Raw genomic sequence first — 13,727 nt, forward strand, 5'->3', positions numbered from 1 at the left:
TAGGAATAAAAAGAACAGAAAAAAAAGAGATGAGCAGAAACACAAGAACTACAACTGACTTCCAGCCAGTACACCTTATTATTACACTTATTACTAACCAGTTTGACTTTATTTCTGTCATACGCCTACCAACGCTCTTATTGAGAATTAACAGATGTTTAGATATTATTGATGTTTACAATGTACAAGGCACATTGTTATGGCAAGAGAAAATTAATTGGATGAGTTTGGCTGTGCTGTGATGTAGTTGTAGTTCTTGTGTTTCTGCTTGTCTCTTCTCTTTTTTTTTTTTTTTTTGTTCTTGTTGTTCCTCTTTCCTTCAGTGATTCTGCTTGTTAACAGCAGGTGTTCATCACCTACTGTTATTTTGTGTTTTTGCATATAAAGATATAGTGGAGATCTGTTAGTGTTTATTAATGTTCTGTAGGGATTTAGAGGGTTTCTGTTGTGTGAGTTTTGTGAGTCACCATTGTGCTGAAGAACCTTTGCTTAAGTCCAAAGAGCCTTTGCAAAAACAAAGAGCCTTTGCTTAAGTCCAGGAGAAGACCAAGAAACATTAATGTTATGCTGCATGTTGCTTTATCTAAAAGGCGGTAACTGTAGTTGTTGATGCAGCAAAAATCGATTAGCTAGTTCTAGTTGCATGTGCATGTGTCCTGTTGTTAGCTAGCAGTTGTTTGCGAGATATTTAAGTTAATTTGATGTATCTAGTTTTAATGATTTTGTGTAATTCAGTTAATTTTAGGGTATGTTTACACTAAAACATGAAACTTCTTATGCATTTTGGCCATTCGTTTACATGACAACAGTGTTTTGGCTGAAAACGCAAAGTTTTGAAAATGGTTTTCAAGTGAAAGTTTCTGAAAGCAGTCTCCATGTAAACAACAGACAAGCAAATCTCTGAAGACGATGATGTCATGCACGTGCGTATTACATGTTCAGTCTATAGTGTTTCATCGCCATCTAATGGCCTGGCACAGAATACAGTGTTTTAAGTCGTTTTCACGTGAATGGGGATCGTTTTGACAATGATGTTGTCTGTGGTGTTTGGTGTTTTAAGCCCCCAACGGCGCCTTCCAGGCAGCGAGGGGATGGGTAGGTTTAAGGTTGAGGGTAGGGTTAGCTGCCTCTAAGGAGCCATTGGGGGCTTAAAACACCATCGAGCGTTGTCTGTACGCGGAAAACTCAAAGGAAAAACTTCTCAGCTTTAAGCACATCGTTGTCGCGTAAACGTACCCTGACTTTAAGAAATACTTTTTTAGTGGACTCAAATGAAATAAGTTTACAGTATTAATATGCTCGCATTATTAGCACATTATAAATATTAGTTTATAAACTTAAATGCCAGTTGAGCAATTTAAGGCAGTTTTTTATTTTGTATTTGTATTCACTGAAATCCTTAAAGAAATTAAATAATAGGGCCCAGTTTTCACCCACTGTGTTCCCACAATAAAACCTTAATGGGGACATTAGTGGGTCCAGTGTGATCACCCATGTGGGCCCAAAAAGGTTTTGTGTGTAGCCCACCTCGGCCCCGTTATTAGCACCCATTTGCGACCAAAGTGAGCCCATATAATGAACATCTAAATGGGCCCCACTGAGAGCCCACTATGGACCCATCATGTGCCTCTATGGGCAAACATACATTTGGGTTGCCCGAGCAGGGCCCAAGTGACAGTCCATCAAAAACCGACATGGGGACCTCATGGACATGTTGGCTGGGATGGCACCAAATTTACATATACAATTATTTATTGAAAACTAATTTTCAAATAAAAAATATTAGCCATTATAAAAGTATAAGAAGTTTACACAATAGGAAATAAACACAAGCAAACAGTTAAAAGCACAAAAGCAGCGCTAATTAAGGTACAGGATTTTAGTTTAAAATATAAAGTTATTAAAATGAACTTTGCCCTTAACTAAATCCATTTTCTCTAGAACAAGTAATAGATCAATTAGACCAAAGATATTTGATATACCCAAAATAAATTATTCCTTATGTTTAAACACTATCTACATAAGCGGAAAATTCCCGAAGGACTGGTCGAAATAAAGCTGTTCTTGACGGGTACATGAGTCAAGTCAAGTCAAGTCAAGTTTATTTGTATAGCGCTTTTCACAATACAGATTGCATCAAAGCAGCTTCACAGTATTAAATTAAAATAATACAACAAAGTTTGTTTCAAGAGGAATTTATTGATTGATAAAATTAAATTAAATATCCCCAAAATATCCCCAACTGAGCAAGCCAAAGGCAACAGTGGCAAGGAACCGAAAAACTCCATCAAGTGACCTAATGGTGTCCTAAAACTCCATCAGGTGCCTTAATGGAGAAAAAAAAAAACCTTGGGAGAACCCAGGCTCAGTCGGGGGCCAGTTCTCCTCTGGCATTGGATATAGGCCGGATTGTAGTTTGAACTGTAGGATTATATGAATGCCTGGCTGAAGAGATGCGACTTTAATCTAGTTTTAAACTGGGAGAGCGAGTCTGAGCAACGAACAGTATCAGGAAGACTATTCCAGAGTTTTGGAGCCAAATGTGAAAATGCTCTCCCTCCTTTGGTGGTTCTGGATATCCTAGGTATGACCAAAAGCCTTGAATTTAGTGATCTTAAAGAGCGCGATGGATTATAGGGCGATAGAAGATCCGTTAAATAGACTGGAGCTAAGCCGTTTAGGGCTTTATAAGTCAGTAGCAATACCTTGTAATTAATACGGAACTTTATAGGTAACCAATGCAGTGATGATAAAATCGGTGTTATATGATCATATTTTCTTGATCTCGTAAGAACTCTAGCGGTGGCATTTTGGACTGACTGTAGCTTGTTTATTGAGGATGCAGGACAACCAGCTAATAAAGCATTACAGTAATCCAGTCTCGAGGTCATGAATGCATGAACTAACTTTTCTGCATCAGAAACTGATAGCATATTACGTAGCTTAGCAATGTTTCTAAGGTGGAAAAAGGCTGTTTTTGTAACATATGAAATATGATTTTCAAAAGACAGGTTGCAATCGAGTATAACACCCAGGTCTTTTACTGTAGATGATAAAGTAACAGGACATCCTATGATGTTAAAGTTGTATTGTGCGAGGTTTTGTGGGCGGTTTTTTTGAGTGCTGAATGGCCGCTGACGGCCTGGAGATCACATCTCTGGCAACGTCTAGACAAACTGTCACACAGCTATATTTATATGTTGCATATTTGAGGTCTAAATAACTACATTCTCACCTAATAAACTCTTAAAACAAATTTTTTTAGACACAGCATCAGTAGTATTTGTAAAATTATGGTGGGTTTGCTCATCCACCATGACACTCGCTGAGAGAAATGCTGCAAGTGGAGTGATTCAAATGGCTAAATGGGTGATACTGGTAGAGTATCGTATGGCTGGAAAGGCTCTCTCAGATTCGAGAACCAGAACGAACTGTTGTATAAATAAATAAATATATACAGTATATGTGTGTGTGCATGTATGCATGCGTGCGTGCGTGTGTGTGTGTGTGTGTGTGTGTGTGTGTGTGTGTGTGTGTGAGAACAATAAATTGAAGAACTGTACAGCACAAGTTAACAGTACATTGGAGGACTGTAGCCTACATATAATTTCTGTTCTGCTGTTTCTTTGTGTGGTACAACAGGAAAAAGAGAATCATGACACAGAATTCCACAAAAATAACTTGACGGCGACTGTTTTAAATCTGTTTGTAGCTGGTACGGAGACCACCAGCACAACTCTCAGATATGCCCTGATGCTGTTGATCAAACATCCCCACATACAGGGTAAGACAAAGGTTACACAATTAATGTCAAACCTAGTGTGATGCTATTATTTGTTGGGGTCTACATTGTCTCATGTAGCCAGATCTTTGAATCATGGCAAAAAGTCTGGGTAGGGTTGCACCTGTCACTCATAAGTTCATACTTATAATGAAATTTAAAATGCAATTTAAATTCCACACTTTGTAGTCTCACATATAGCCAGAACTTTGAGTGATAGCATGGTCTGGGCTCTTTAGCTGCTTCAATTGACCAAGGACCACCCACTTAGAGGTATTCTGACTGACATGTAAAGCGATCAGTAACAGTTTGTTTTGTTTAACGTCATGTTTAGTGTTGGAGAAGCTATTCTGAAACTGTAGCTTCTCATAAGTTAAAGTAGTTAAGATACAGTCAAGCTACCATATTGAAAAAGTAGTTAACTACTTTACAAGTTACTATTAAAAAGTAGCTAGCTACATTAAAACTACATTTTACAATGACATTGTATGTTACAAATAAGTGAATCATTTTTAAAGAAGAATCTTTTAAGTTAAGATTTGGGGTTTAAACAATGTAATGCAATACAATTATGATATCAAAGAATATTGTTTAATTTTGTAAACTATCTCAACTGACTGCAAGAATAAATACAAGTACAAAATGTAAGCAAATTAAATTGGATACACAGGAGCAGTCAAAAATGCACGATTAGGCTCGCAGTATTTACTGAGATGCGAATCATGAGCTTCTTGTGTGAACACAGTGTAGAACACACTCTGAAACCAGCCACAACCTATTTAATTAGATCACAGCCTTTGCCGTGTGACAAGCGCACTAAGCTACATTGTGATTTTGTTTTCTGTTCGATTGACAGATGCTATGCCAAAGCAATGGTTCAAAACACAATGTTAGTGACCTTTTAGGTTTATTACAAAACTGTGGTGAGACAGAAAAAAACTATGATGGGTCATTATTGTAATTAAATCAGAAATAGACATTTGAAATAGAGTGCAATAAAGCAGGATAATTAAGGAAGCAACACGCCGAGTGGAGTGAGCTCTCACCCCTAGGGGGAACGGCTCGCCTTGTGACTGGTACACCAAGGCAATAGCATCCACTATCCAGCGGGCCAACCTCTGCTTGGAGACAGCCTTTCCCTTCTCTTGACCTCCAAAGCAGACAAAGTGCTGCTCTGAGCTTCTGAAGCTCTGAGTGCGGTCCACGTAAACATGCAGTGCACGAATGGGGTGCGCAAGGACTGGGTCTGCCTTCTCCGGGGGCTTTGCTTACAAGTTCACCACCTGGTCCCGGAAGGGAGTGGTGGGAACTTTGGGCACGTATCCAAGCCGGGGTCTCAGGAAGACGTAAGACGAGGTCGGTCCGAATTGTAGCCACGATACGCTGACCGAAAATACTTGCAGGTCCGCCACCCTCTTGAAGGAAGCGAGTGCAGTCAGGAGCACTGTCTTTAAAGACAGAACTTTAAACTCAACTGACTCTAGAGGCTCAAAGGGAGCTCTCACCCTGATGGTTGAAGTGTTGTCCGTCCGGACCAGTTCATGCTTGACTTTGGTAAAGACCTGTGGAGACAGGGACAGCCCGAAGGGGAGGACCTTGAACTGATATGCTCGACCCTCAAACGCAAAGCGAAGAAAGGGACTGTGTCGAAGGGAGAATTGAGATATGAAAGTTCGCATCCTTCTGGTCGATCGAGAAACACATGGACGGAAAGACATCTTGAAAAAGATGCCGACCACCTGTGCTGCTCTTTTAGGGAAACTGCTCTTTTAGCTTAAGCACCCAGGGATGAATTCTCCGCTCTCTTTGCCCAGCGCGCTGAACCATCGCTGGAATGCGGCTTCACACCAGCCGAGTAGAACCCACGACGAGCTGAAAGGAAAGCCAACAGTAGCAATAACAATTGCTGTTTTCGGAGGCGAACTCCTAATAGAAATGACAATTATTGTTTTGCTCTCTTAACTTTCTTTGAAAATTTGCACTCTTCTGTGAAGAAAAATGAAAAATGAGCGATCGCTTGACAACTGCTTGGCTCCGAATCAAAATATGAATGAAGGGAGTGTGCCGGTCCTATTTATACCCGTATGTCTGGGTGGGTGTGACTCAGTATGCAAATTACACTGGCCAATGTCCATTGGCTCATTTTGTTACCACTTGGAGGTGATTGGGCTCCCAGGCGAGACCCCATTACGTCAGTATCGATGTAACGTCGAAAGTGACTGACTGAATGGGAACAGACTGGGTTGCAAACATATGTCATTTACTCAAGATTGACGTAAAAGTTAAAGCAAATTGTTAGCGATCGCGCTCACGATCAAAGGCATAATAAGATGAAGGCGACAGGAAATCCCAGTTGAGGTGAATTGAAAATAGAGAAAATAAGCGGAAACACAACCTATGCGGTAACACTTTAGAATACTGTATCTTACTTATTGCATAACTAATAAGGAATTATTGAGGAACTAATAGGTAATTCTTTATTAACACTTAAGTCACTACTGTTAACTACTAAGGAAGATGTGTTAACTTATTAGTATGTAATAGAATTGTATGATTGTGTTAAGTTTCAGTTAGTTAATCAATAACTAATGAATTGTCATAACTCTTGAAGAACTATTATTAATTATCTATTAATTAATGTTCAAGAAAAATAACTAAGAAGTAACTACTAATGAACAGTCATACACAGTAGTCACTACAATAAACCGTTTATTTTAGCAGTGGAGTGGTGGATGAAGTACACAAATCAAGTACTTGAGTAAAAGTACAGATAACCCAATAAAATATTACTCCAGTAAAATGATAAACTATTGGCCTATTCATTTTCAAAATTACCTTAGTAAAAGTACAAAGGTAATTACTTGAAAAGTAAAAAGCACTGATCAATGTTTTTTATTTTATTTTCTAGCCAGTTTTAGTCATTCTTCAGCACTAATAAGAAAGATAAGTGCAGACATTTACTAGGCTATATATTGATCTGCAAATAAGCAAACTTTTGATTTAATTAGCAAAATGTATCATAATGTATGATAACTTATCTATTTTACAAAGGTTTAGATAATACCGTTAATAATGTGTTTTTTTACAGTAAGTTTGATTTGAGTCAGAAGTATGTGGTAATTCTGTATTAATTACTAATGAGTTCCCTATATTCTCACTTTAGAATACTGTTCCAGGTTCCAAGTAATTCCTGAAGAATTATCTAATAATTATTTGTTAATTACCAATTAATTTCCTTATATGTTCACTTTAGAATACTGTTTCAGGTTATACGTAGCCTAATTCCTGGATAATTATTTGATAATTATTTATTAATTACTAATGAGTTCCCTATATTCTCACTTTAGAATACTGTTCCAGGTTCTAAGTAATTCCTGCAGAATTATTTGATAATTATTTATGAATTACTAATAAGTTCCCTATATTTTCAGTTTCCCTCAGTCATTGCCTCAAACATGAATTTACTCAATGGCATTCTATGCTGAGGAACACACACACACACACACTACTGTATATAAAATATAAAAACTAATCTGAGGTTAGTTTTGTATGACTGTTCATTAGTAGTTACTTCTTAGTTATTTTTCTTGAACCTTAATTAGTAGATAATTAGTAGTTCTTCTTCAAGAGTTATGACAGAATTCATTATTTATTGATTAACTAACTGTTACTTAACACAATCATAAAAATATATTACATACTGATTAGTTAACACATCTTCCTTAGTAGTTAACAGTAGTGAAGAAGTAGTTAATGAATAATTACCTATTAGTTCTTCAATAATTACTTATTAGTTATGCAGTAAGTAAGATACAGTATTCTAAAGTGTTACCACCTATGCTATACCCTAACTATGTAAAAGGTCCGTGTTACCTTTAACTCTGCGTTAGGTTGTGCCCCGTGCTCCCCTACATATCTACCAGTGATGCGCGGGTCAATGTATAAACAACCCGGACCCGACCGACGTTTTCAACTAACCCGCCCGCAACTCGGACCGCAAAAAAAAAGAAAGAAAATATTGTACCCGACCCGCTTCCTGACCCGCATTTTTTAAAAGTAGGCTAGTAAATGCATAGCAAGAAATACACATGACAAAGCCAGCACTTTGGTCATTATCTTTCATTATTTCGGCAACTTTGCTCTTTCTGTTTGTGTATTGTGTCTTCACCTTTTCTCTTGCCGCCTCCATCTCTACCTGCAGACTGAGCTCGTGCGTCATCTTCGCGCCAGTTATTCAGCCAATAAAGTGTAGGCCTATGTATTTCATAGAAAATTGCATGTGAGCGGAGTGGAGCGGGAGCAAGCGGGCGGATCTTGGACAGAACGCAGAGCGGCATTTTTAAAAGGATGGAGCGTCGCCCTATTTCCCGCTCCAATTTCGCTCCGCGCACAGCAAGATTCTGAAGCATGCTCAGCCTGACTCAGTCTACTGTTGATGACTGCAAGATGGATTCTATTTTCAGTCAAAACTCGGCTCAATAATGGAGTTCAAAAAGTAGGCTACTTCAAAAAGGAAAATAAGAAGTCATACAGGTGTAAAACTAACTATTATGTGGTAGAAGAAAACGACATCGTTTCAGTCAGTAGGCCTAAAGATTAATTTTGGAATCTAAAAAGACACATCTCTCGAAAACATGCAGTGTGATATGTGAACACGCTGGGAAGAAAGCAAAAGGTTAGCAAATTGAATACGGTAACTTAAAGTGTAGCCTAAATTAAATACAGCGTAAAATGCAAACAATTGATACAAGCCCATTTAAATTTTAATCCTGCGCGCTGCGCACAAGTTCAGTTATAAGAATGTTGTCCTAATAGTTAATTTAGCCTAGGCCTACTTTTAAAACGTTTATGTATTATTTTATATTTTGGTTTATATAAATTTTATTTATATTATTAGGCGCATTTATTCGTTTTATTTTACAGCAGTTTGTGTGTACAATGGATATAAGCCCATTTCAATTTTAATCGTGCGCGTTGCACAAAAGTTAACTTATCAAAATTCTGGCCTAATAGTAAATTTACTTTTAAAATTTTTATGTAGGCTATATTTTTGTTTATATAATTGTTATTCATATTATTAGGCCCATTTATTCGTTTAATTTTACAGGACTTTGTGTAGGCTATATTCCTTCTTACATAGGCCTAATTTGTCATTTGAAATAAAACATTTCTATTTGAAAAATGTTGTTGTTGCTCATTAGTTCTTTAGGAGGTAAGGCTGTGGTCTAAGCTACAGTGATATAGGCTACATGTAGATTTTTTTTCCCCTTTTTGGAGCGAGCGGGGGGCGATTTGAGTGGAGCGCGGATCAAACTGCGTTGAGCGCTGATCGAGCGATAATGAGCGGAGCGGCCTGATGAGCGGGGGAGCGGAGGGGTGGACAGTTCCGTGAGCGATGAGCGAAGATTCTCACCGCTCCACTCCGCTTATGCTCTCTATACTACTATATAAATTACAAAGGTTTAATTGGCATCTTTATTTCAAACGACCCGACCGACCGCGACCCGAATATCATTAAAAATATTTTTGGATGACTCGTAACCGCGGGTAACCGCGGGTGACCGCAGGCACCCGCTCATTTCGGATCAACCCGCGCATCACTGATATCTACTACACATAACGAGCAAATACACATCGTATCCTCACATATCTTAAACACATTATACACAATACATCCAAACATTCACAAACATTGCACAAGTCCGAGTATGCATGATATCAGTGTCAGTTAACAGACCGTGTTAATGCTGCGACTATATTTGTGTGTTAGATAGGGAGTACGTGCATACAGTCCATTCATGATCACGGGGTTGATCCGACACACAAATAATGGCACAACAATCTGCTCAAAAAAAGACCTAAGAAGTTACATGGAGATGTCTGTAAAGTGTGTTTCCAGAATTGTTATATATATTGTTACAAAAGAAGCAGGAACTGGCAAACTGGTTCAACATAGTTTAATCACTAAATAAAATAAAATGAACTGAATCAGAAGCCAACTTACAGCACAAGCCTGGTTTTCTCTCGCCCTTCACTGTTGTTTCTCCATCTTATATTCTTCCGGAGCTCCTCTGTGGGACTTGAGACAGGTGTGTCTGCGTTTTCTTTTCTTTTTTTTTATTCTTTTTTTTTGGTGTAGCAGCATAAACAACAGCATTTCAAAGCAGAGGTAGTTGTATTTTTCACTGCCATTTAAAATTAATAAATTAAAATAATAATAATATAAGGATAAAATAAATTAAAATAATAACAATAACAACAACAGTAACAGTAACAACAATATTTTTTACAATTTGGGGGAGGATAAATGTATACTCAATGATCCAACTCTACACTGAAGGGTGTTAATTGTAAGTTCTTAGTCCATGGTAGAGACTGTGGGAGAAAGCATACTAGTTTCCAGTGTGGTAGTGGAGAGGTATGCAAAGAAGATTACAATGATATTTTTCATTCAAGAGGTAAGGGTCATTTGTTCTATACTTCCACAGAGTCTGGCTGTAATGGCCTTACATATTCAACCCACTTGGTCCAGAATTTAATAAACACATTTTTCTGAAGACGAATGGAAAAAGTGGTGCACCACACCAGACTATTATCACTCCCTCACAAACTACATTTCCCATAACTCACTGCCCGGACTCTTCATCACTGATTGCATTCACCTGTGTCTCATTACCCTGTTAGTCTCAGCCTATTTATACCATGTTCACTCATTTACTCACTGTGAAATTTGTATGTTGTTGCACTGCATTTCCGAGCATTTTCCCTGGTTTCATGTCTCTTGGTTTTTGGATTTTTTGCTTGTTCCGTGGATTACTAGTGGTGGGCAGATCGAGGCTTCGTGACGCAATGAAACAGTTGAACCAAATGGTCCATATTGTTTCGAGGCTTCGAAACAATCCAACACCCGTCTCAACGGTGACACCTAGTGGTCACTTGCAGGTAGTGATGGCAAAATGAGGCTTCCTGAACCACTGATACCTCGCAACCCATTGCTTCAGCCAAATGTTCATTACTCGAAGCTTCATTCAGCATTGCTCACTAGTGACACCTAGCTACTGTGCAAAGAAATAGCAGACAAATTAACTAATTCTGAACCAGTGCCCCCCCCCCCCCCCCCCCCCCAATTTTATACAAAATATTTTTTATATTAAAAAAATATATTTTAGAAACATATTTGTAAATAAAAATATTTATTTATTTATTTTGTACTCGCTATTGATGTATGTAACCTTTCATTTGCAATAATAAAAAGACATGAGCAGACATTTGTCCATTACTGTGTATAATATAAAATATGTATCTTTCTCTGTCTGAATTTACTTGTGCAGAGTCACACACACACAGTTAATTAATTATTCATTAATTGTTTGGATAGTGACAGTATGAACAACAACAGTGACACTGTGTTGAGTGCTGTGCTTATGTTGGAGGGAGTGTAATAAAGTAAACTGCAACAGAATAGTCTGGAAGGAAGGATTACAATAGATTTTTATTGAGAAACAGAATTATTTCAAGTGTGTTGGGGTAACACACTTATTTAAAAAATGCCAGTGCCAACTGGTATAAATGAGGATACTGATGCTTCTGTTGAGCCCAGACAGGGGAGGATTCCCTCTTTCTTGCTGGCTCTATTACCAGGAAAAAGGAAGAGTCACAGCAAACAAATCCAAAAGGACAATCCAAATCAAAAAGCAGTCCAATCCAGATCCAAAAATCCAGAGCAATCCAAATAATCTTATCTTATTAATATAACAAGACTATAATAGCTAAGCCTACTATAATTAATAATAACAATATACTATAACTATTCTAACCTGATAATGTAATAATATACAGCCCTAACACAATAACGACAATGACAATGATAGTTATCTAACTCTCTGACTCTCTGACACTACTACAATTGCTTCTACTACTCCTGACAACACCCACAAGGTGGCGCGAGTTTCGAACCCCCTTTTTCCGGAAGCGACACTCCGACCGAACCGATGACGTATCCACACAAACCGAGGCCTCGTTTGTCATTAGTCACGTGATTTTCACGTTAACAACACAAGCCTCGAATCGCGGCTTCATCTGGCACGCCCATTTTTTCTCGACACAAGCTCCGACGCCTCGCTTCAAATGTCACATCACTACTTGCAGGTGTTGATCTGAAACAACCTTGACAAGCCATTAAAAATTTTTTTTGTTTTTTTATTATTGTATTTTTCTAATATGTGAAGCTTGTAACCTATAGGCTCCTCACTGTGCATTATGTTATTTTGGTCCTGCAAAATGAATATTAATAAAATAAATAAAGCCACAATGTCTCACTTTTTTAGAGATTTTTATTAAAAAATATTAATTTCTCTGCTGTGGAAGGACTTAGCCTACTTCTTTTTTTACAGATAATTTCTCCAGCCTTTGAAAAAATCCTCTCACAAGGGACACTTGTTGCTGGCATGCAAAGATATTTTTTAGCTAGGACATACAAATGAGGAAAGATTACTGCTCTCTCTTTCCAGTAAGTTAGTGGATCATGAGTTCTGGGCAAATACGCAAATTTCAAATTCTCCTCAAATGGCGCATCATGGATGATGTATTGTTGCAGTAGGCTAGCTGCCGATCACAATACACACATCTCACTTTATTTGGGGTTTCTAAACGGAAATGCTCCCACACCACAGATGTACGGCATCTCTTCTGGGGAGCCTCCATTTTATCTATCTATCTATCCAAATCTATCTATCTATGTATCTATCTATATGAATCTATCTATGTATCTAGATATATATCTATAATCTATCTATGTATCTAGATATAATCTATCTATGTATCTATATATGTATCTATAATCTATGTATTTATATATGTATCTATAATCTATCTATATATGTATCTATCTATTAATCTAGCTTGATATATATATATATATATATATATATATATATATATATGTATCTATTAATGTGTGACTATGTGTATACTCTGTCTGTCTCTAGCCTATCAGTCAATGTGTTGTGTAAATTTAAATGTAAGCCTAAATAGCCTATAACTAATCAAATCGCACTATGTCACTATATCACCAAAAATCCGCTATCTCAAAATCAAACTCCCCCCACAAAAACCCACGAGGTCAATATGCGTTGATTTCACTTTTATACAGATGTGCGATTGTGTGGTCTGTTCCCGACCCTGTCAATCAAACGCTGATTCGGCGGACCACACCTGATGAAACACTTAGTGAAACACTTCGAGGCTTCGTTTGGCCATAGTCACGTGACATGGGTGTTTTGAATCACGCTTCGGATCAGTGTTTCGAAACATCTGCGCTTCGGGATCTCGCAAAGCTTCGGAACGGCTGTTTCGCGTCAGCCATCCCTATGGATTACTCTTTTGCCTCTGACCCCTGCCTGGTTTGTTTGTTTGTTTGTTTGTTTGTTTGTTTGTTTGTTTGTTTGTTTGGCTATGTCACCACACCAAGGTCCAGCAGCGACGACTGACCAAAGGTGAATCCAGCAGCACAGATTATGTGTCTCTGTCAGGGAGAGAGGCCCATAGAGGAATACATCATGGAATTTTTGGAGCTGGCTCACTTGATCTGTATGGACGAGTTATGTTTAATGATCTTTTTCCGTGGAGGACTATCCGAGCCGTTCAGCTCCCTTATGCCACTTCATCACCCTAGCTGGAATCTTCAACATTATATTGTCCATGCTCTTTTGCTTGCCGGATCAACTCTTACTGTGGGTTTTGCAGAGGAGTCCTGCAAACTGACAGTATACGCCGAGCCTGAGCTTCACGCCACGTCTGCCGATCCAGAGACGCTTCACGTCTCGTCTGCTGATCCAGAGACGCATCCAGAGACTGTTCATGTCACGTCCGCCGATCCAGAAACTGTTCACGTCACGTCTGCCGAGCCAGTGTCTCCGGACAGGATGGCCGCCGCAGAGCCAGTGTC

General features: G+C 38.4%; 1 protein-coding gene and 1 long non-coding RNA gene across 2 annotated transcripts in view; both read left to right on the plus strand.

Moving 5' to 3' along the window:
* LOC309507050 overlaps positions 1–13,727 on the plus strand; it is a 269,877-nt gene that overhangs the window by 40,342 nt on the left and 215,808 nt on the right. The window lies entirely within an intron of this gene.
* The window catches only part of LOC309507040 (cytochrome P450 2G1-like), a 49,998-nt gene that overhangs the window by 18,310 nt on the left and 17,961 nt on the right, over positions 1–13,727 (plus strand). Inside the window, exon 6 of the mRNA XM_082181129.1 lies at positions 3,643–3,784. Coding sequence (XP_082037255.1) covers positions 3,643–3,784 — 142 coding nt within the window. The remainder of the gene's footprint in view (positions 1–3,642; positions 3,785–13,727) is intronic.

This window comes from Leuciscus leuciscus (genome assembly GCF_965113295.1).
Source record: "Leuciscus leuciscus genome assembly, chromosome: 9".
NCBI classification, from domain to species: domain Eukaryota; kingdom Metazoa; phylum Chordata; class Actinopteri; order Cypriniformes; family Leuciscidae; genus Leuciscus; species Leuciscus leuciscus.